Raw genomic sequence first — 25,329 nt, forward strand, 5'->3', positions numbered from 1 at the left:
TAGAGATAGGGTTTCGCCATGTTGCCCAGGCTGGTGTTGAACTCCTGAGCTCGGGTGATCTGCCCGCAGCGGCCTCCCAAAGTGCTAGGATTATAGGCGTGAGCCACCACACCCAACCACTTATACAGGTACATTTTCTGTCTCGCTTAGTTAACAGTGTGTTGTATTTTTACCAAAAAGAGGTTATCATCTCTTATTTTTTTAAAAAAGAAGTGATAGTTTATTTAGGATGCTTCTAAAAATGTGTGTCTTCCTTTAATACACATACAGAAATTAATCAAGCCTGAGCTAGTTATCTGAGGTGGTCAAGGGAAGCAAAACTAAAAGCAGTGAACACATTTGTTATGGATTTTAACATTTTTTTCTTTTGTATGTGTGCAGTTTCTCTAGTAAAATCTGATTATAGATCTTCTAGGTTTCGTTGGATCTGGATGTTCGTCAGGGCTCGAAATCAATTTGATACACCGTCTTGGCAGCCGGCAGTGGTGAATCACTAGGGAAATTGCAAACTAACTGACCCTCCTTAATACAAAATAATGAAAACGAGAAAGGGAATGGTTTCCTATAAACTGAACTGATCATTCACAAGCATTGTGTAGAGTTTGGGGGCTGCATATCCTTTGTAAGTTTCAGTATATGGGCCTCTCTGTGTGTCCTTGTTTTGAGACCTGATAGACACAGGCTGATCACTGCAGGATTTAGAGAAATCCTTGTATTATTTGAGTCTTACTATTGACACTGTTTAATCCTAAACTCATTCTTCTTTTTCCAAAGGTGAACAAATAAAGTAATTTAACCTTTCCCTCTAATTTACCAGGCTTATCTGGACTACAATAGAGGTTTTAGGGTACCATGAGTTAGCTGTGGAGTCCACTGATCTGCAGCTGTTTGTCTTCATAGTTGATCCTCCTTTCTTTTAGGTTTAGCAGGCAAGCAGATTGTATTTAGATCTGATTCTCAGGCTTGTAGTTCTAAAAACAATACAGTCATAGGGTCAGTGGGTGATTCTAAGACTCAATTTTACCCCCATTTTAGTTATTCTCAGAACATAATGCTTTTATACATGACAATATATCTTAAGAGATGCCTGAAATCCTAGCATTTCATGAGGCTAAAGTGGGAGGATCACTTGAGGCCAGAAATTTTTGACCAGCCTGTGCAACATATGGAGACCCCCATCTCTACAAAATATTTAAAAATTAGCCAGGCAGGCTGGGCGCAGTGGCTCACGGCTGTAATCCCAGCAGTTTGGGAGGCTGAGGCGGAAGGATCACAAGGTCAGGAGTTTGAGACCAGCCTGACCAACATGGTGAAACCCCGTCTGTACTAAAAATACAAAAATTAGCCAGGTGTGGTGGCGTGCACTTGTAATCCCAGCTGCTCAGGAGCCTGAGGCAGGAGAATTGCTTGAACCCAGGAGGCAGAGGTTGCAGTGAGCAAAGATCCCGTCACTGCATTCCAGCCTGGGCAACACAGGGAGACTCCGTCTCAAAAAAAAAAAAAAAAAACAAACAAACAAACAAAAAACACGGCAAGGCACACACCTTGGGAGGCTAAGGCCAGAGAATTGCATGAACCTAGGAGTTTGAGGCTGCAGTGAGCTATGATTGCACCACTGTACTTCGGCCTGGGAAACAGGGCAATACCCTGTCTCTGAAAAAAAAAAAAAAAAAGAAAAAGAAATGTCAGAGTGCAAGTTCTGTTTTTTAAAATGTTGACTTGTCTACTGTCCATGTAATGCTTTGTAGCTATTATATTTCTGGCCAAAGAGGTTGGATGATATTTTCTGCAGAAACTTCTATGACTAGAAAGACAACCTGTATTTCTTTAAATAATATAGGCCAATTTCTCATGAGGGATTTTCCCATACCTATCCTAGGAACAGTTATATGGTACCCTCGATTCTGGCTGCTGTAAGTGAGGGGCTGATTTGGAAACAAAACCTAGATTTGCAGACTGATTTAGTCTTCTATAGACTTATAAAAAAGTTTAATTTTAATTTTTTTTTGTGCTTTCCTTGCAGGAAATTGATACTTTATCAACATAGAGATTAATTATTTGTATTTGGGAGCAGCAGCACTGGGGACCAATTACCTGTCAAGAGTTTTATAAACCAGTGACATAAACTGTTATTCCATTGCTTTCATCCTCCATCTCACCTTGGAACTTGTATTACTTATGGCGTTCAGGAGACAAGTGAAAAACTTTGTGAAAAATTACTCAGATGCTGAAATAAAAGTCAGGGAAGCAACTTCTAATGACCCTTGGGGTCCCTCTAGTTCTCTGATGCTAGATATCAGTGACTTGACTTTCAACACAATTTCTCTCTCAGAGATTATGAATATGTTATGGCACAGACTCAATGACCATGGGAAGAACTGGCGCCACGTGTATAAATCCCTTACGCTAATGGATTATCTCATCAAGAATGGATCAAAGAAAGTTGTTCAGCATTGCAGAGAGGGGTTCTGTAACCTTCAAACACTAAAAGATTTTCAGCACATAGATGAAGCTGGAAAAGACCAAGGTAATGGTTAAAGAAGTTTATATAAGCTGGGTATGGTAGTGTGCACCTGCAATCCTGGTGCTTGGGAGGCTGAGGTGGGAGGATCACATGAGCCCAGGCATTTGATGCTGTAATGAGGAAAGATTGCACCTGTGAATAGCCACTGTACTCCAGCCTGGGCAACATAGCAAGACCCCGATCTCTAAAGTTTAAAACAAAAGTTTATAGCATGTGCCAATAAAGATTAGGAGGTTTGGGGGATCATTTTCTATCAGGAGGTGGGGAAGAGTTGTACTTAAATGTACTAGCTATCTTTCCTCTGGGACAGTTATAGTTTCCAATTTAATCCTCTGCATTGAGTCTTCAGTGCCTTAGAGAACAATACTTTTTTCAAAAGGAAAAAAAAAGCGAACACACTTAGGTTTCTGATAAAATGATACCTCATAGAAAATGAATAAAGTGAATAAAACAGGAGGCACGGCAATTTGGTGTAATAATGTCACTATAATTCATAATTATAATTAAACTGGAATTTAGTCATAAATTAAGGAAATATTTCCACAGGCTGGAATCTTCAAAGACTATCTAGATGGAAGCAGTTAAATGAATACAAAAATTTAGATCATAAAATAATTCTTTCGGGGGCGGAAGAGGAGGTGCAGTAGGGAAAGGATAGGATCCTGAGATGATTCAGTAGTGCCTGATATTCTACAGTGGCAAAAGGCTCAGCGCTTCCTCTTCTGCTACTGTAAAATTATAATTTGTGTTTAAAGTGAATCGTTTTATGAATCATGAGAAGAGGATAAAATTCAGAGCATTCTCTCTGGGAAGCATGCATTTTAAAAATAGACCTTTTTTTAAGGGCAGCTTTAGGTTTACAGAAAAATTATGCAGAAAGTTACGCAGAGTTCCCATTTACCCTTCCCCACTCAGACACAATTTCTCCTAATAACATCTTGCATTAGTGTGGTCCATTTGTCACAATTTATAAGCAAATACTGATACATTATTGTTAACGAAAGTTCATATCTTACATTAGGATTTACTCTTTGTGTTCTACAGTTCTATGGGTTTTGAAAAATGCATGGTGTCATGTGTCCACCATTCCACTATCATACAGAGTACATATGTCCTGTGCTCCACCTTTTCATCCTTTTCCTCTCCCCTTGAATCCCTGGCAACCACTGGTCTTTTTATCATCTCTATAGTTTTGCCTTTTCAGATGTCATAGAGTTGGAATCTTAAAGTATGTAGCTTTTTCAGACTGGTTTCTTTCACTTGGCAATATGCATTTAAGATTCCTCCATGTCCTTTCATAGCTTGAGAGTTTCGTTTTTTCTTCTTTAAAAAAAAAAAAAACTTTATTGAGATATAGTTCACATGCCATGCAATTCACCCATTTAAGGTGTACAGTTATGTGGATTTTGGTATATTACAGTATAATTTTTCAAAATTATAACTATAACATAAAATTTGCCTTTGTAAGTATACAATTCAGTTGCATTAATTACATTCACAATGTTGTGCAGCCATCACCACTCTTGGTAAAACTCTTTCATCACCCCAAACAGAAACCCCATAACCATTAAGCAATAGCTCCCCATTCCCATTCCACCAAGGCCCTATCTGTCTCTCTAAATTTTCCTGTTCTAGGTATCTCATGTAAGTGGAATCATACAGTATTTGTTCTTTTGTGTCTGACTTATTTCAGTTACTATAATGTCCTCAGGGTTGTCATGTTGTAGGATGTATCAGAACTTTATTCCTTTTATGTCTGAATAATATTCTATTGTATGTACATTACGCATTTTAAAAATTTACTCATCTGTTGATAGACTCTTGGGTTGTTTCTTTTAGCTATTATGAATAGTGTTCCACTGAACATGGGAGTGTAAGTATCAATTCAAGTTCTGGCTTTCAGTTTATTTGGGTGTATACTTAGGAGTGGAATTGTTTGATCATATGGTAATTCAGTGTTTAGCTTTTTGAGGAGTTGCTAAATTTTTCCATAGTGGCTGTATCCATTTTACATCTCCACTGGCAGTTTAAAAATGTCCCAGTTTTTCTGTATTCTTGCCAGCACTTGTTATTATCCTTTTTTGTTGTTGTTGATTATAGCTATCCTACTGGTTGTGAAGTGGTATCTCACTGTGGTTTTGATTTACATTTCCCTAAAGACTAATGATGTTGAACATCTTTTCATGTCGTTGTTGGCAATTTCTATGTCTTCTCTGGTGTAACGTCTATTCAAATCCTTTGCCAATTATTAACTTTTTAAGACAACTTTTTGAGTATTAAAAGTTCTTTATATATTCTGGATACAAGACCCTTATCAGAGAAGTGATATGCAAGTATCTTCTCTGATTCTATAGATTCCTTTAATTTTGTTGGAGGTGTCTTTTGATGCACAAAATTTTTAAAGTTTGAAGTGCAATGTATAATTTTTTCCCTTGGTTACTTGTGCTTTAGGGGTCATATATAAGAAACTATGGGCTCCATTGTCTAATCCAGGATCATGAAGATTTATACCTATCTTTTCTAAGAGATTTATAGTTTTAGCTTGTACATTCAGGTCCTGGGTCCTTTTTGAATTAATTTGTGTATGTGCTGTGAAGTTTAACTTCATTCTTTTTCATGAAGATGCACTGCTACCATTTATCGAAAAGACCATTTTTTCCCTATTGAGTTATATTGGCATCCTCGCAAAAATCAATCAACCAAATAAGATGTATGGGCTTATTTCTGTACTCCCAGTTGTTTCATTGATCTATATGTCAGGCCTTATGCCAGTACCATACTGTTTTGATTACAGTAGCTTTGTAGTAAGTTTTGAAATTAAGGAGTGTGAGTTCTCCAACATTGTTCTTTTATAAGCTTTTTTATTTATTTATTTATTTATTTTTTCTATTCTGAGTCTCTTGCATTTTCATTTGAAGTTTAACACCAGCTTATGAATTTCTGTTAAAAAGATGGCTAGGGCCAGGTGTGGTGACTCACACCTATAATGCCAGCATTTTGGGAGGTGGAGGCAGTCAGATCACTTGAGGCCAGGAGGTCAAGACCAGCCTGGCCAACATGGTGAAACCCCATCTTTACTAAAAGTGCCAAAAATTAGCCAGGTATGGTGGCACACACTTGTAATCCCAGCTACCTGGAGGCTGAGGCATGAGAATTGCTTGAACCTAGGAGGTGAAGGTTGCAATGAGCCAAGATCACACCACTGCACTCCAGCCTGGACAACAGAGTGAGACCCTGTCTCAGGAAAAAAAAAAAAAAAAAAAAGATGGCTAGAATTTGGCTGGAATTTTGATGGGCTTACATTGAATCTGTAGATCAATTTGGGGTATATTGTCATTTTAACAATACTAATTTCTCCAATCTTTGTACACAGGATGTCTTTCTTTTTATTTAGATATTTTTTCACTTCTTTCAATAGTGCTGTGTAGGTTTTGGTGTACAAGTCTTGCATTTCTTAAGTTTTTTTCATTTTAAAGATTATTTTCCAGTTAATTTCAGAAGTTCTTGCATTTTTGAAAGTTATTTCTAAGCATTTTAGTCTTTTTAAAACTCCAGTAAATGGAATTTTTTTTTTTTTTTTTTGAGGTGGAGTCTCGCTCTGTTGCCCAGGCTGGAGTGCGGTGGCACCATCTTGGCTTACTGCAAGCTCCGCCTCCCGGGTTCACACCATTCTCCTGCCTCAGCCTCCGGAGTAGCTGGGACTCAGGCTGGAATTGTCTTCTTAATTTCATTTTCAGATTGTTCATGGCTGGTGTACAGAAATACACCTGATTAACTGATTTTTGTATGTTGATCTGTCTACTAGATCCCATCATGTACAAATAGTTTCACTTCTTCCTCTCCAATCTAGATTCCTTGGCTAGAAAGAAGTGTTGAGAGCAGACATCCCGTCTTGTTCCTGCTCTTTGGAGGAAAGCTTCCTGTCATCAAGTATGTTAGCTATGGGTTTTTTCATAGATGTTCTTTATCAGGGTGAGGAAGTTCTCTTCTATTCCTAGTTGTTGAGTGTTTTTATCATGAAAGAAAGTTGTCTTTTTATGCATTTGTACCTTTTATATGTATAAGATAAGGTATACATGGATGTGTTTAAGTTGACTATCATAAAGATCTTTCAGATTCCCTAACAGTTGATCTTAGCACCAAAGCAAGTACAAGTACACCATGCTAGACTTTATGAATACTCTTGATAATTTATTACCACCAAGAGAGCAAGAAAAATGCAAGTTAGAACTGAAATGTCAACAGAAGCATAGTGCATTCATTTGTTGATTATGGAAGGTACATTAGCAATTAATTGATAACATTGTACACATTATTCACTAATACAAATTAATGAAAAAGATTCCATTGGGGAAAATACTATCTTTTACGTATTTCTTTTTGTGTATTTTTTCTTTTTTTTTTCTTTGAGATGGAGTCTCACTCTGTCACCCAGGCTGGAGTGCAGTGGTGCTATCTCGGCTCACTGCAACCTCTGCCCCCCAGGTTCAAGTGATTCTCCTGCCTCAGCCTCCCGAGTAGCTGGGACTACAGGCACCTGCTACCATGCCCTGCTAATTTTTGTATTTTTAGTAGAGACAGGGTTTCACCATCTTGGGCAGGCTGGTCTTGAACTCCTGACCTAGTGATTCACCCACCTCAGCCTCCCAAAGTGCTGGGATTACAGGTGTGAGCCACCGTGCCCAGCCCTCTTTGTGTGTTTTCTAATGAATGTGATATACTAGAAGAGTAGCTGTTGCCATAATTTCACTCATACTTAAATAAATGTGCATTCATTGAGGATATATACTTGCATAACAATTTGTTACTGCTGGGGTATACAGTCAAAATAGTTTGCAAACCACTGGCTCTCAGGATAAAGTCAGGCCCCTTAACATGTTTCCAATCTACTTTTCTGCTCTTACTTCCCTAGTCCTCAATGTGGCACATTGCATTAACAGTCATTCCTAATATATTGTTTCCTTAAACATTTCTGTGCTTATACTTAAGATTTGTCTTTCCCCTTGAAATATTCTTTTATCACTGTCCATGTTTTGAACTCCTACTTAATCTCCAAATCCTAGCTCAGAATCCTTTTTCCCTCTATCCCCAACTACTCTTTCCCTAATTGGGCGGAATTAATTGCTGCAGTACTTTATTCATAATATCAAAGCAGTGCTTTTTATGGTATATTTTATTGATTTTATATGTCTCATTTTAACTAGATTGTAAGGTCATGTACCATATGTTAATCATCCTTTCACCGTCAGGCCTGCACAGAGTAGACAGTAAATTTTTATCAAATGGAAGTCATATAAAAAAACAAGAAAGAAAAACTGGTAGATAAAAAATGATTTTGTTGACTCGGAGAAGAAAGAAGGCAGTGTCAAGTCTGTACTGAGAAGTGAATGAAAGAGAAATTATTTGGTCCAAGTAATCTATATCTGGAGCCTGCCGTAGTTACAGGTTATCAAGACAGATGAAGACAAAAGAAGATATTATAGAAAAAAAGGCTTTCTTGGCTCTCTTATTTGGTCTTTACACTTGCTGTTCCCTTTCCCTGGAATGCTGTTGTCCAGAAACCTGCATGGCTTTCTCAGAAAGTCTTATTAGAGGTCTTCTAATTCTACCCTAGTTATAAAAAACAGCCCGGCCTCCTCGTTGCACTGACATGCCCTGGCCACCTTCTGTTTAATTTTTCCCCATAGCACTTCTCATCTGACATAGTGTATATTCTATTTTAGGATGCGTTTATTGTCTATCCCTACTAAAGTGTGCATTTCACGACGGCAGGGACATTTTACCTTTTATGTCCGCTTCGTCCTTGCCCTATCTCCAGTATCTTCAGCAGTGCCTGTCACATGGTACATGCACAGTAATTAATAATAGTTATACTAGTAGGAAAAACATTGGGAAAACAAATAGGAAAAATTGGGAAACATCAGAGAATAGTAAGTGACTTTTTCAAATCATTTCTCAACACATTTTTCTTTAATCTCTAGACAACTTTTCAGGCGATATATCTCTGAATTTAAGCAGTGAGTCTAATTGTTAATCTGAAAAAATTAATTCATGATTTTCCATGTGTTTCCAGACTTTGGTGACATTCTGTATTGTACTTACTGTAGTTCTAAAAGAATCACCAGCTGGATACATTGCTTTAAAGTTAAAGGTACTTCACAGGAAACACTGTCGAGGCTATAGAAGGACATATTGAGCATATTGTTTGAAATGTAACTAACGTAGTGTTTAAAAATAAATTTATTCTGTATTTGCTAACTTTTGGGCTCTTTTATTAGCAAGCATGTTTACTACACTTTGTAACAAGTGGTATTCTCAACACTTGGCATGCATGAATTCATTTAATCTTCACAACAGCCCTTTGAGATGGGAAATGTTATTGGCTCCTTTTTGCTGATGAGGAAACCAAGCTGCAAAGAGGTTGAATAACTCTTCACACAGCTAGTTAGTGGTAGAGACAAGATTGCAATCTAAGCATTTTGGCTCCAGAATACATGTTCTCAACAACTACAGTATATTGTTGAATGAAAGAATTAAGAATGCTATCCTCATCCTGATCATTCTGTTCACTCCTTTACTCCATCCTGTCAGCATGTGTCATGTTTCCAGCTTTGACCAAACATTTAACCAATTACATACAGCAGGATGGAAGGGGCTGAGACTGAACTAATTCTGATCACTATCCTGGGACAAGAATTCAGAAATTTAGCCTTTTTATTAAAAAGTTTTTTAAAAATATACTTTGTTTTTTTTAGAGCAGTTTCAGATTCACAGCAAGATTGAGAGGAAAATACTGTGTTCCCAAATACCTTCTTCCTCTGTACATGCATAGCCTCCCCCATCATAAACATCCTCAACCAAAGTGGTACATTTGCTACCGTCGATGAATATATAGTTACATATCATTTTCACCCAAAGTCCATAGCTTACTTTAAGGTGTACTCTTGGTGTTGTACATTTTATAGGTTTGGACAAATGTACAATTACATGTACTCATCATTATAATATCACGCAGAGTAGTTTCACTGCCCTAAAATTTTTCTGTGCTCTGCCTGTTTTTTCTTCCCTCCTTCAGCTCCTGCAACCATTGATCTTTTTACTGTCTCCATAATTTTTCCTTTTCTAAAATGTCATTTAGTTGGAATCATTCAACATGTACCCTTTCAAGTAGGCTTCTGTCACTGGGCTGGAGTGCAGTGGCATTATCAGAGGTCACTGAAGCCTTGAACTCCTGGGCTTAAGCGACCCTCTCAGAGGAGAATCAGCTTCCAGAGTAGCTGGGACTGTAGGTGCACACCACCACGCCCAGCTCATTTTAAAATTTTTTGTGGAGACAAAGTCTCACTATATTGCCCAGGCTGGTCTTGAATTTGTGGCCTCAAGCAATCCTCCTACCTTGGCTTCCCGAAGTGTTGGTATTATAGGCATGAGCCATTGCGCCCAGCCTCATTTCCTTTTAGCACTTAATAGTAGCCCATTGTCGGGATGAATCACAGTATATTTATCCATTCAGCTACTGAATGTCACCTTGATTGCTTCCAAGTTTTGGCAATTACAAATAAACAACTGTATGAAGTTTTTTATGTGGACAATAATTTTCAACTCCTTTGAGTAAATACCAAGGAACCTGATGTACTCAATTGTATGGCAAGAGTGTTTAGTTTTATAAGAAACTGCCAAACTGTCTTTTAAAGTGGCAGCCCCATTTTGCATTCTCACCAGCAATAATGAGAGTTCCTGATGCTTTACGTCTTTACCAGCACTTGGTGTTGTCAGTGTTCTGAATTTTGGTCATCCTAATAGGTATGTATATAGTATCTCTTATTGTTATTTTAGTGTGCATGTCCCTAATGACGTATGATGTGGAGGATCTTTCATATGCTTACTTGCCATCTGTATATGTGTTTTTTTTTTTTTTTTTTTTTTTTTTTTTGAGATGGAGTCTCGCTCTGTTGCCCAGGCTGGAGTGCAGTGGCGTGATGTTGGCTCACTGCAAGCTCCGCCTCCCGGGTTCATGCCATTCTCCTGCCTCAGCTTCCCAAGTAGCTGGGACTACAGGCACCCTACGCCTGCAATAAACATACGTGTGCATGTGTCTTTATAGCAGCATAAATGTTTATAATCCTTTGGGTATATACTCCGTAATGGGATGGCTGGGTCATACGGTACATCTAGTTCTAGATCCTTGAGATTCGCCATACTGTATTTTCCCAGCTAATTTTTTTGAACTTTTTAGTAGAGATGGGGTTTCACTGTCTTAGCCAGGATGGTCTTGATCTCTTGACCTCATGTTCCACCTGTCTTGGCCTCCCAAAGTGCTGGGATTACAGGTGTGAGCCACTGCGCCCAGCCTGTATATCTTCTTTAATGAGGTGTATGTTAAGGTTTTAGGCCCATTCTTAAGTCAGGTTGTTTGTTTTTATTGTTGAGTTTTAAGAATTCTGTGTATATTTCAGATAACACTCCTTCGTCTCATTTTTTTTTTTTTTTGCAAATATTTTCTCCCAGTCTGTGTCTCATCTTTTCATTTTCTTGACCATGTCTTTTGCATATCAGAAAGTTTAATTTTAATGAATAACACTATACTGCCTCATGGGTAGTGCTAATACCTTATAATAATAAAATAATTCTGATTTCTTCTTCCCATCCCTTGTATCATTGCTGTTACTTATTTTGCTTATACATAAGCATATGTGTAAGCATGTATAATCACATTGTTGCTGTTATTGTTTTATTAATAAATAATAAGAAAGTTTTTATTTTCACTTATTTCTTTTCTGATGCAGTTCATTTCTTTATGCAGATCTGAGTTTCTGAACTTTATCATTTTCCGTTTCTCTAAAGAATTTCTTTGAACATTTTTTGCAAGGTAGGTTACCGGCAACAAATTCCCTCAATTTTTGTTTGACTAAAAAAGTCTTTATTTCTCCTTCACTTTCTTAGCTTTGGTTTCTGAGAAGTTGAATGTAATTCTTATCTTTGTTCCTGTATACGTAAGGTGTTTTTTTCCTCTGGTTTCTTTCAGGAGTATTTTTTTTTGAAAAAAATATTTCCATTTATCCTGCTTAATGTTCTCTGAGCTTCCTTGATCTGTGGTTAGTGTATAACATTAATTTGGGGAAATTATCAGTGACTGTTGTTTCAAATATTTCTCCTGTTCCTGTGTCTCTCTCCTTTGTTAATTTCCATTACACATATGTTACACCTTTTATAGTTGTCCCATAGTTCTTTGTTAATTTCCATTACACATATGTTACACCTTTTATAGTTGTCCCATAGTTCTTTGTTAATTTCCATTACACATATGTTACACCTTTTATAGTTGTCCCATAGTTCTTTGTTAATTTCCATTACACATATGTTACACCTTTTATAGTTGTCCCATAGTTCTTTGTTAATTTCCATTACACATATGTTACACCTTTTATAGTTGTCCCATAGTTCTTTGTTAATTTCCATTACACATATGTTACACCTTTTATAGTTGTCCCATAGTTCTTTGTTAATTTCCATTACACATATGTTACACCTTTTATAGTTGTCCCATAGTTCTTTGTTAATTTCCATTACACATATGTTACACCTTTTATAGTTGTCCCATAGTTCTTTGTTAATTTCCATTACACATATGTTACACCTTTTATAGTTGTCCCATAGTTCTTGGATGTTCTGTTCTTGTTATTTATTGTTGTTGTCATTCAGCTTTTCTCATCGCTTTTCAGTTTTAGTGGTTTCTATTGAGATGTCCTCCAGCTCAAAGATTCTTTCCTCAACTGTGTCCAATCTCCCAGAAAGCCTACCAAAGGCATTCTTCATTTCTGTTACAATATTTTTGATTGCTAGCATTTCTTTTTGATTCTTTCTTAGAATTTCTATCTCTGTGCTTACATTGCTCATCTATGCTGCGTGCTGTCCACATTATCCGTTAGAGCCCTTACATCTTAATCATAGTTATTTTAAATTCCTAGTCTAATAATTCTGCACCTGGTTTTGTTGCTTGTTCTGTCTCCTCAAACTGCGATTTTTGCCTTTTAGTATGTCTTGTAATTTTTTCTTGATAGCTGGGCATGAGGTACAATAAGAGGATCTCAGGTAAATAAGCTTTTAGTGATGTGGCAGTAAGTTAGGCTTACTGATCTTCCAGATCAGTTAGGCTCTGATAACACCCCATCAGGTTAGGCTTTGGTTAACTAGCTTCTCCTAAGGGCAGAACTTGTTAAGAACAGAATGCTCTGGAAAATTCTGAATGGTTCCTTTTTCCCTCGCCCTGCTAGAAGCACCAGGGGATTTTTCTCCAGTATTTACTGCGAGAACTTGGTCCAGCTCCTTGAGGTAAAACAAAAGTGGGGGAGGCCTGAAGACTTCCCCTGGAGGTTTGATCTCTCAGTTATAGTTCAGGCTTCCCGACCTCAGCACTTTTTTCCTTGGAGGTTTCTGCTCCAGCAAGCCACGATTCTCTGTACTGTATTCGCCTGTCAGTCTCAATGTGGGGCCCAGTGGTTTGCCCTGTGACTACACCTCTCTGATGGGTCCAAGAAGAGTTGTTGATTTTTCTGTATGTTCAGGTTTTTACTTGTTAGAATGGAGTGGCAACTCCAAGTTTTTACATTTTGGATCAGAAGTCAGGTTTATCCTTTTTTATCCGTTTCTAAGTTATTTAGGTGAAGGATGGTACAAGAAGCATACACCATGTACTCTTTATGGTGACTTTAAAAATCATTCATTAAGTCTAACTAATTTGAAGGTCTTGGGTAAACAGCTAGAAATAGTTGGCAAGGCTGGGTCAGTCTCTTTTATCTTAGGTGAAGGCCCATTCCAATTTAGGCTCAACCTCACAAGAGTGGGCACCGTAGTTACCACAGGTGATTCCAGGTTCCCAGGTGATCGTCCTGAATCTCATTAACATTCGCAGGTAGTCTAACATTCTCTCTTTTATGCCTACAGTGTCTGTATGCCTCTGTCACAGTCCATTTATGTACACGTCTTTATGCCTTGCAAAACTCTGAACTTTTCAAGGGCAAGAACAGTGTTCCTAGCACTTAGTACCTTGCCTTGGGGTAGGATCACTCAATACATACTTGATGAATGAATGATTAATACCTTGATATTTTTATTCCTTTAGCAAATTTAAAGCAATTGACTTTTTTTAGAAAGATAAAAAATAGAAATGTCAGAGTTGACTGATACAAAAATTTCCCTTTCTTCACTACAAATTACGTTTTAAAATAGTTTTATGCTAACTACTTTATTGAAATATAATTTACATATTATGAAATACATAAATCTTAAGTGTACAGGTGGATGGATTTTGATGGGTGGAACCATCACCCATAGCACGATAAAGAACATTTTCATCACCTCATCCAGTTCCTTCATCCCTGCTTTCCCTCCTCTCCAGAGGCAACTAGTTTTTGAATTTCTTTAACTGTATAGATTTGTTGCATTTTTTCTTAAAATTTATGTAAATGGAAGCATGTCGTATGTGTTCTTCAGTTTCTGGCTTCTCTAAACATAATGTTTCTGAGAGTAATCCATATTGTTGTATATATCAGAATATAATTTCTTTTTATTGCTGAGTTGTATTCCATTATATGTGCATACCACAGTTTATCCATCTATTGTTGATGGATAATATTTGGGATGCTTATAGCTTTAAGTTATTGTGAATAAAACTCTTATGAACATTCTTGTGCGATATGCATTCGGTTCTCTTTGGTATATCCTGAGGAGTGGAATTTCCGGGTTGTAGAAACCATAAAATATGACTAGAAACTAAAGTTTTCTTAAGTGATTTCACTATTAATATATGAGAATTTGTTGTTCACATCCTTATGAACACTTAGGAATGTTATTATTTTCCATTTAGCCATTTTGATGGGAGTATAATGTTTCAATTTGGTTTTAATTTGCATCTCCCTGAAAAGTTGTTAAGTGCCTTTTCATATGATTTTTGCCCATGAGGACATCTTTTGCCTGTTCAAGTATTGTCTGCTCAAATATTTTGCCTATTTTTAACATTTTATCTTTTTATTATTGATTTCTAGGAATTTTTATATATTTTGGATATGAGTTCTTTGTCAGATAGACATATTATAGATATTTTCTGCCATCCTACAGGCTACAAAAATTCTGTAGCTTGTCTTTTCCATTTTCTAATATTGTCTTAGGATGAGTAGAAGTTTGTCGTTCTGGATGTGAGGGCAATCTGGCTGGCTAGGCAGGAGTCCTTTTCCTCCCTCACCACTCTATGTGTGTCTCTCCTGAAATTGGATTCTTGGTCAAAGAGGATAGAAGAGGATTTTTCTTTGGTTGAGGGTATAGGAGTAGCTGCACTCCCTTTTTAGGACCTCCAAACAAGCTCTCAAGATCTATTTGTAGGAGAACATGGGGTAAAAAAAGTTTTAAGTTGGTAATTTTGATGAAGTTCAATCTATGGTTTTCTTTTATGGTGATATAGTTTGACTGTGTCCCCACCCAAATCTCATCTTGAATTCCCACATCTTGTGGGAGGGACTCTGTGGGAGGAATTGAATCATGGGGGCAGGTCTTTTCTGTGCTGTTCTCATGATAGTGAATAAGTCTCATAAGATCTGGTGTTTTTGTAAGGGGGAGTTTCCCTGCACAAGCTCTCTCTCTTTGCCTGCCTCCATCCACATAAGATGTGACTTGCTCCTCTTTGCCTTCTGCCATGATTGTGAGGCCTCCCTAGCCCTGTGGAACTGTAAGTCCATTAAACCTCTTTGTTTTGTAAATTGCCGAGTCTTGGGTATGTCTTTATCAGCAGCGTGAAAGTGGACTAATACATATGGTTAATGCCTTTTTTACCTTGTCCGAGAAACTTGCCTATCCCAAGGAATATGTTCTCCTATGTTTTCTTCTAGATATTTGATAGTTTTAACTAGGTGTGTGATCCATCAAGAATTAGCTTTTGCGTATATTGTGAGAGATAGAGTTCATTCTTATCTGTATGGTATCCAATTGCTTGAGAATTATTAGATTTTAATAATAGACTATTTCCATATGCATGATCTTGTTTGATCTCCTTAAAGCATCTTGTGAAAAGACAAGAGCAGGTATTCTCTCTTTTACAGAAACTTGGAGGCAAAGCTCAGAGATATTAAGTTATTTAGGTAAGGTTGCATATCCAGTTTACGGCTGAACACAATTAGAACTCATCTAAATAATATATCCTGATATTTAGTCATATGCTATTAGTATACTAAACAGCCTCTCCTAGTTAAGTCTTAAAAATATCCTAATGGGGTTTCACTGAACTACTAGAGTGAACTTAATTAAAATTATCTGAAAAATATCTAATCAAATATGAAAGTTTTAAAATATCATCAAATTATTTACAGAAATTACAGTATTCTTTTAAAACCAATTCAGATTCTAGGAATTGTGTGGATTATAGATTTGTGTGTTTTTTATTCTCAATTAGCTAAGTCATTAAACTGCAATTAATTTTATTTAAATAGACTATTTCATATACATATACACACATACATTTAAATTAAAGGTATAGTTTTAAAAAGAGGGCCACATTTTAAAGAGACAGATTTCAATGTTGTTATTAAAAGTTATGTTAGGCTGAGTGTGGTGGCTCATTCCTGTAATCCCAGCACTGTGGGAGGATTTCCTGAGGTCAGGAGTTCAAGATCAGCCTGGGCAACATAGTGAGACCCTGTCTCTACATTTAAAAAAAAAAAGAAAAAAAAGAAAGAAAATAAAATTAGCTAGGCATGGCTAATAGGGGGCTGAAGTGGGAAGATAGCTTGAGCCCAAGAGTTTGAGGTTGTAGTGAGCTGTGATTGTGCCACTGCACTCTATCCTGTCTCAAAAAAAAAAAAAAAAAAAAAAAAAGTGATTTTACTAGAAATAGCATTCATTGATGACATTCCTGTCATTTTAGCTTTTCATTTTCATGATCAGTCACCTAATTTAAGAATGAGGTGCTTCGCATTTATACTAATGACTGATTTCTGTATAGGCTGCCTCTCCCATTGTATCCTCCAACACTCACGGATGTGCTCATACCAGTCACCCACCTATTTGCTCACCAGATTTTGAATATCTTGGACTAAGAACAAAGCCTTTAAGCCATAGTTGAGATATAAATTAAAATATGGAAGGCAGATACTCTGGGAGACATAGTACATTTATTTATATTTACACTAGGCTGTAAATTATTAAGATTTTGTTGGGGTGGGGGGAGGTTGCTTTTTGAGTTTAGATTCTCATAGAAAGAGAGAAAACATCAAGTATTTGGGCCTTGAAAAGGTTTAGACAAAGCGGGAACCCTAGGAGTAGGAGGAAAAAGCAATGTCTGAAGTCTTCCTTTTCAAGGCAACTATAATGAATTGAATAAAGCCAAGATATCTGGAAAAAATACATTCAAGAAAAATAAAATAGAAAATATTTTAAAAATTACTCTAGATGTTGATTAGCCATGTCAAGGCTATAAAGTCAAATAACTAAATTTGGGGGCATTAATACATTTACAGAAGGGAGTGGATTTGGGGTGTATGAGGCAGACAGTTCCTAGTAGTATGATGCAGGGGCCAAGCATCGTCGGAAACAATCTAGCTTAAAAGTGGATCAGACTTAATTTTCAGACTAATGTCAGACATTGAGAGTCAGAATTCTCTAATCAGAGAACCCACCTAATATATGATGGTGGATTAGATTAATAATGTAATTTGGATGCACTTATTGTTGGTGGGTTAATTAACACAGGCTTCTGAGTTTATTTATAGCTTAAGTGAGCAAATGCAATTTCATGTAACAAATATTTTTTATGAACACATAGTTTCCTTTAACAAACATATATTATAGGCTTTAGGTCATCATAAGCCTTGTTGTTAGAAGTTATAGCATTGTGAGTTTAAACCAAAAACTTTTATTTAAAATAGTTGACTATTTAGCCTTGTGTTCCTTTTCAACAAATGACATCCTATTGGTAATCATGATAGCAAGAAGCAAAGCATGAATTCTTTTAAGCTTAAATGTGACCTTTACCCAGCTGGCTAGTCTTCCCATGGAGCTCTTTATTTATTGTACTCACATGGACGACAAAGCACAGTAAACAAAAAAGGGAAAGCAACCAGTTTAGCCCTTTCAGTGCTGCATCAGCAGAATTATTATCTGTTAAGGCTCTCATCAAATGAAATCACTTGTAAGTATATGCTAAGGTCAGTCAAAAAAATTAAAGCCAACCTCCACTTTCTAGTTTATTAGCTTTATGACTTCAGGAAAGTTACTTCATCACCCTAAACCTTACTTTTCTCTTAGGTAAAATTTACCTTAACTCTGAGGATTAGAGATATGTCTGAGAGTTAGTCACGTAGTAGGTTACCCATCAATATTAGTTAATACTATCAGCTCTTGATAGATTTTAACTTTTATTATTTTCATTTCCTAGAACGGATATTCATGTTCAAATAAAGCTCCATTCAGATACTCACTAGGAAGGTCTGTATTTATTTGTTTACTTATTTTAGAAGACAGGATCTCACTCCATTGCCCCAGTCAGAGTGTAATGGTGTGATCACAGCTCACTGCAGCCTCCAACTCCTGGGCTCAAGTTTTCTCCTGCCTCAGCCTCCTGAGTAGTGGGGACTACAAATATTTGCCAACATGACTAGCTAATTTTCTTTCTTTCTTTTTAATGTAGAGAAGGGATCTCTGTATGTTGCCCAGGCTGGTCTCAAACTCCTGGCCTCAAGTGATCCTCCCACCTTGGCCTCCCAAAATGTTGGAATTACAGATATGAGCCAGTAGAAAAGGTGGTCTTTTCTACTGTCCTGTAAAATGGTCACCCTCTGCTTGTCCCTAGCACCTTGTCCATATATACATTGTAGCCCTGTCATACTGCCATAATTATTGATTCACACGTTGGCCTCCCTCACTAGGTTTGGAGGGCTGAGGATACTTTATTTGTATCTCAGTTTCTTCTCCTTCTGTGGCGGAGGTGGGAAATCAGCATTTGCTGACAATGGCTGATGGGCTGACTGAATGGCAAGTATGCTATTATAAACCCAAAGAAGGAATTTGTAGCTTTAATATTTTCTCTTTATCCTAAATATTCTTCTATTTTTCTAAGTGTTTCTGGTATAGATTTATTTTTACTTACTTATCTTACTTGGTCTTTGGAGATCTTTTTGACATGAAAATTTATGTCTTTTCTGTAAAATTCTCAGCTCTTGTCTCTGAATATTGTGTTTTTTCTGTTACCTCAATTTTCTTTTGAAACTTCCTCTAGATGAATATTGGGGCCTATAATCTGTTCTTTATGACTTTTAATTAATCTTTTTAATCTTGTTGCCTCTCTGTGCTGTATTTTGAGAGAATTCCTTAGTACCATTCTCCTGTTGGCCGGACACGATGGTTCATGCCTGTAATCCCAGCACTTTGGGAGGTCAAGGCAAGTTGATCACTTGAGGCCAGGAGTTGGAGACCAGCCTGGCCGACATGGCAAAAATACTAAACATTCAAAAATTAGCCAGGCCTGGCGGTGTCTGCCTGTAATCCCAGCCACTCGGGAGGCTGAGGTATGAGAATTACTTGAACCCAGGAGGCGGAGGTTGCAGTGAGCTGAGATTGTGCCACTGCACTCCAGCCTAGGTGGCAGATTGAGACATTGAGACTCTGTCTCAAAAATAAATAAACAAATAAATAAATAAAGTACTGTTTTCCAATTACCAAATCTGTCTTCAGCTGTTCTAGTCTGGTTTTTATCTTGGATGTTGAGTTTTTAAAAAAAATCTTAATGACTGCAGTTTTCATTTCTAGGATTTTTAATTGATTCTTTTCATAGCCATCTGTTCTTGTTTCATATCTGCCTTTGTTTTGTTTTATACTTTTATATTCCTTGTTGTCAATGAGTCATGTATTAATGTATTAATCTCTTTATTTAAAAATCTTTGTTAGAGGGTTTTCAAATAATAGAATATATATTCTATAGAAGATCCTATAGAAACACTGATTTCATTTGGTGTGGATTTATATTGTGATTGCTGATTTTTTTTTTTTTTTTTACAATTTTAACTTTTATTTTAGATTCAGGGGGTACATGTGCAGGTTTGTTACCTGGATACACTGCATGATGCTGAAGTTCAGGGTACAATTGATCCCCTCACCCATGTACTAAACATAGTACTCAATAGTTCATTTTTCAACTCTTGCCTCCCTTCTCGCCTTCCACTTCCAGTAATCCTGTTTCTGGTGTTGCCATCTTTATGTCTATGGGTACCCAATATTTAGCTCCCATTATAAGTGAGAACACGCAGTATTTGGTTTTCTGTTCTTGCATGAACTTGCTTAGGATAATGGCCTCCAGCTGCATCCATTTTGCTGCAAAGGACATGATTTCATTCCTTTTTATGGCTGCATAGTATTTCGTGGTATATGTACCACACTTTCTTTATTCAATCCACCATTGATGGGCACCTAGATTGATTCCACATCTTTGCTATTGTGAATATTGCTACAGTGAACATACAAGTGCATGTGTATTTTTGGCAGAATGATTTATTTTCTTTTGGATATATACCTAGTAATGGGATTGCTGGGTTGAAACCAGTTCTCAGTTCTTTGAGGAACCTCCAGATTGCTTTCCACCATGGCTAAACGAATTTACATTCCCACCAGTAGTATACAAGTGTTCCCTTTTCTCCACAGCCTCACCAGCATCTGTTGTTTTTTTGGTTTTTTGATAATAGCCATTCTGACTGGTGTGAGATGGTATCTCATTGTGGTTTTGCTTTGTATTTCTCTGATGATTAGTGACGTGGAGCATTTTTCCTGTGTGTTTTTTGGCCAGTTGTATGTCTTTTGAGAAGTGTCTGTTCATGTCTTTTGCCCATTTTTTAGTTGGGTTGTTTTTTGCTTGTTGAATTGTTTAAGTTCCTTGTAGATTCTGAATATCAGACCTTTGTCAGATGCCTAGTTTCTCCCATTCTATAGGCTCTCTCTTTACACTGATAGTTTCTTTTGCTGTGCAGAAGCTCGTTAGTTGAATTGGTGCCACTTGTCAATTTTTGGTTTTTATTGCAGTTGCTTTTGAGGACTTAGTCATAAATTCTTTCCCAAGTTCAATGTCCAGAACGGTGTTTTCTAGGTTTTCTTCTGGGATTCTTATAATTTGAGGTCTTACATAGATTGCTGATTTCATTGGCTGACTTTCTTAGCATTAGATTTTAAAAATATGTATTTTAGAATTTTAGTTTTTAGACTATTTTGAGTGGGAGGTTTTTTCCCACAATCACTCATGTTCATTTTTTTTCTTTTTTTTTTTTTTTTTTAAATAAAATAAAGGTTTTCCAGTTCCCTTTACCCAGGTCTTCTAGACTCCCTCCTGTACAGGCCTTATAAAGGTGGCTTGGGGCACATGCCCTGTGATAATACTAGAATGTTCTAGACCCAGGAGCTGAGCAAGCAGGCGGCTTAGTTTAGTTCCAAGTATTAAGACTGCTTGTGTGTCCTCCTGCTTTTAGATCCACAGCTACAAATAAGTTATATTCTAGGAAGCAGTTGATGGCTATTTTTTTTTCTTCTCCTTTTCTTCCCAGCCTTCTCTCACAAACACTGCCCCCGTAACATTAAAGAGTGAGACCAGCTGTGATTTCCTAACACCTGAGGAGCTGAACTCTGGGCTGGCAGATCAAGAGCCCAGCAGCCCTTGGCTTCAGCCTTGCTCACTGCTTTTTCATTTCTCTTATATTTCTGCTTCGTGGGGGTTTTTATCTTGTTTTTGAGACTGGCAGTGTCTATTACTGCTGTGTATTTGGAACAGAACAGGGGGATACTTTGAAGCATGAACTCACTGTGCCAACTTGACTGGAGGGATTTTTTTTTTTTTTTTTTGAGATGGAGTTTCACTCTTGTCGCCCGGGCTGGAGTGCAATGGTGTGATCTTGGCTCACTCCAACCGACTGGAGGTTTTCTAACCTGGAAATTTGATCAGATATTTTAGCTACTTCTCCCCTCCCTTCCTACCCCCACCCCATTCCCTGAAGGCATTGTGGAGAGTAGATTGGAAGGAAGACTAAAGCTAAGTAAGTAATTTAGGACACCGCAGGCAACAAATGATCAAGGTCTGAACCAAGATGAAGAGAAGAGAATGGATTTGGAAGATAATTAGTGGGTATAGTCAATAGACATGGATAAGTGAATTTGGGAGGTGTATGTTCATATTTCTAACTTAGAATGGAGATAAAAGTCACCAAGAAAGGAATATGGGAAGAAGGGTAGATTTTGGTAGGGCAGTGAGTCAGGAATAGAGACAGTAGTATTAAGACTTTTACAATTGTTTGAAGCCTCGTACATGTTTTACTAAAGATCTTCTGATACATATTTTTTCTAGCGGTGCATCTCAATGCCCAAGATCTTTGAATTTACCATATTTGCGAATCTCTTTACACGAGGTTCAGCTTTAAATGTATATAGATTTCTCCCTAGCATTTGGAAAACTTTTCCTCAGCATATTCATTCATTTCACAAACATTTCTTAAGTGTCTCTTAAACAAACAAGCATAGTCTGGCCTTCGTGGATGTCACAGTTAATTGGAGGGAAAAGACAGTTACCAAACGGGCAATTGCTAACTGTGAAAGTGCTGTAAAAGACAAGGGTAAGGTACTGTGAGAGTGCATGAAAGCAGGGCCTGGCCAAGTCCGAGGCCCATTCTGCATAGGGCACAGTGGGAGGGAGTGTTCACTGTCCATGGAAGGCTTTCCCGAAGAAACTGGAGCTGTTCCCTGTCTGGCGCACTCTGCCCTAATGTCTGTGCAGAGCTGGCTGCTTCTTACTATTCAAGACTCAGCCATGTTACCTCTTCTGCAAGACTTTCCACGACCATACCCAAAATTAAATTCCAGCATATCACCCTACTTTATTTCTTTTTGGAACATTTATTTTTATCTGAAATTATCGTGTTTATTATTGGCTGTTTCAGCCAACTACAATGTAGGTGTCCTTGCCTCTTTTTTTCTGACTTGCAGTGACCTTGCCTCTTTTTTACTGACTTGCACCCCCATTGCTTAGAATACTTCCTGAAATGTAAGTGTTCCAGAAATTATTAACTGACTGCATAAATGAATGTCCTTGGATCTTGATCTCTTGCGTAGTTGCTCTACTAATTTGATTTCCTTGTCCTGTTTTTTGTTTGTTTGGGAGGACTCCTCAAGTTGGTTGTCTACTTGTTCATTTTTCTATCACCTGGATCCTACCCTCACTCCCCTGTCATTCTGTAATTGAGGTTGCCAATTGTAGCATCACACCCTGTGACCATGATGATGGGCATGTGACTGTTTCAAGCTGGGTCACTTAGAGTCCTTCTCCTGATACTCCAAATTTGAAGGAAGGAAAAGGGAGACTTCTCAGGTGGCAATGTGAATCTAGAGCTGTTGGTGGCCATAACCATCCAGATAAAAGAAGCCAATCTGTAAGAAGAGAAAATGAAAGCATTTCCTAGAAAAGCAGAGATGGCAGGGAAGAGAAGTCCTGGTAGCTTTCCAGTCTTGGCTTCCTTTGTGCCTGAGGCTCAGTTTCAACCCCTGGTTTTCCCTGGCTTTTGCTTTACCCAGTTCAAATGGAGTTTCTGTCACTTAGAGCCAAAAGATTCCCAATTAAAACTGTATATAGCTTTATTTTCATTTTAACCCATACCTCATCTAACAACCTTTTTATCTTGATGTGTTTTATATAATATCCTTGGGTATTGATCTGTTGAACTAGTTTAATTTCTGATTTCAGATAATCCATGTTTTCTACTTCCAATTCCATTTCTTTCTTTTGCTGCCTAAGTTTTCTACTTCCAGTACTATTCTTTCTTAGTATGCTGTCCTCCCTGTCTTTTCAGAAACATATTGTTTAGTAGTAAGTAGGTGCTATCTAATTATTACTGTTGTTATTTAACTCATCCTTGAAACAGGTTTATTAGGTTCTTCTTGGATTTTCTCACTTTCAACTTTGATGCTTTTGAACAGCCAGGTTAGTACCTAGTATCTCTAGGATGATGGGAAGCCAGGGTAGTGGGCAGAAGCTCACTTCTGGGTAATTTCTTCCCTGTGTTTGGTGAACTGCTGTGGCCTGATCTTCCTGGTGCTGCTGACTGCTACCTCAGGGTGGGGCTCTGATGGTCTGGGGAGAAGTCCTCCACGATTGCAACTGGCTCTCTGCTTGGTGTTACTGCTTGTCTCTTAGAACTATTGCAGCTGCCCTCAAATCCCACCAATCCACATGACTCCAAGGAGAATATTTCACATCTATTCTATGATTTCTAGTTCTAACTTAATTAGAGCAGTGTTACAAGAAATTATTTCAAGCCAAGCAACTGTCTTAGGCAGCTAAGTTGTAAATTGACTTAGTATTTTTCATCAATCTGGTTCCATTTACACTATGTCAAGAAGAAAATTAGCAGCTTTTTGGTAATTTTTTTCTTTATTGATTAATTCACTCAGTAATTTTTTTTTTTTTTTTTTTTTGAAACTGAGTCTCATGCTGTCACCCAGGCTGGAGAGGCTGGAGTGCCATGACCCAGTCTCAGCTCACTGCAACCTCTGCCTCCTGGGTTCAAGCGTTTGTCATCCCTCAGCCACCTGAGTAGTTGGGATTACAGGTGTGCACCACCGTAGTTGGAATTACAGGTGTGCACCACTGTGCCCAGCTAACTTTTGTGTTTTTAGTAGAGATGGGATTTCACCATGTTGCCCAGGCTGGTCTCGAACTCCCGGCCTCAAGTGATCCATGCACCTTGGAAACTCAGTAAATATTTACTGAGCATCTACTGTGTGCCAGTCACTCTTGGAGACACTGAAAATATCAGTGTTTAAAATGAGACTTCTTTGCCCCTCATGAAGCTTATATTTTTGGTGAGGAAACAAACAATAAATAAGTAAACCAATAAATATATAATACTAGGTAGTGATAAATGCCAAGGTGAAAAATAAAACAGGAGAAAGGAATAGAGAGCAATGAGGGTGGGGCTGTTTTAGAAAGGGTAGGCAGAACAGAGATTCTCTGAGGAGGTGACACTTGAGAAGAGACCTGAGTGAATCAGGGATAGAGCCATACAGAGAGTTCCTGGCAGAAGCAACAGCCAAAATATGGCTCTAAGGAGATGAAGAGCTTGGTAGAATTGCAGAGTAAAGCACCAGGGTAGCTAGAGTAGAAGGAATGAGGGGGAAGGTGGAAGGAGATGAGTTCCTGATGTTAAACATGGGAAAACATGTTCTTTGTGCCTCCAAAACCAAGCTTTGTCCATTTTTCAGGGGAAAGATAAGTGTCTGACATATTGTTCCGAAAGGCTAAAATTCATAGCCAACTTCTGTTTATCACATGACACTGAATGGTTTCCCAAAACATTGTGGCAATTCGGGTTAAGGAATGCAAACTGATCATAGGAGGCTAAGGGTGTTTAGAATGATATGATTTGAAGCAGTTATAAAGTTGATTTGGAAGGAAGAAATAACTAAGAAGTGAGATTAGATAAAATAATCTTGGAAAAGATGGCAACTTGAGCAAAAGCTTCTGACACTGTCCACACCAACGCTTAATGAAGTGACCAGCAGTGAGAGAACATTGTTGGCCACTGTCATCTAAATATACCACAAATTTGACCATTTTTCATCACTCCCACTGCTAGTAAATTATAGTTAGAAAACATTAATACTTTAATTCATCATACCTAGAGCCCACAATGAACATACAAGTGGATCATTAGGGACTTTTCAGTTTATTTTTGAAAGGTAGCTTGGGAAGCCATATTTGTGAGTTCATCCCAAGATGGAGAAAGGCAAGTGATTTC

At 37.6% G+C, this 25,329-nt stretch overlaps 1 protein-coding gene across 3 annotated transcripts in view; it reads left to right on the top strand.

Moving 5' to 3' along the window:
* The window catches only part of ENTHD1 (ENTH domain containing 1), a 149,375-nt gene that overhangs the window by 4,435 nt on the left and 119,611 nt on the right, over positions 1-25,329 (top strand). For 2 of the 3 annotated variants that reach the window (XM_050805856.1, XM_050805857.1), the window contains exon 2: positions 2,024-2,527. In XM_050805856.1, the coding sequence (XP_050661813.1) occupies positions 2,179-2,527 (349 nt within the window). In that variant the 5' untranslated portion in view covers positions 2,024-2,178. Of the gene's footprint in view, positions 1-2,023; positions 2,528-6,374; positions 6,455-25,329 lie in introns of those variants that run through there. The other variant, XM_050805858.1, reaches the window with a different exon arrangement.

This window comes from Macaca thibetana, chromosome 10, assembly GCF_024542745.1.
Source record: "Macaca thibetana thibetana isolate TM-01 chromosome 10, ASM2454274v1, whole genome shotgun sequence".
NCBI classification, from domain to species: Eukaryota; Metazoa; Chordata; class Mammalia; order Primates; family Cercopithecidae; genus Macaca; species Macaca thibetana.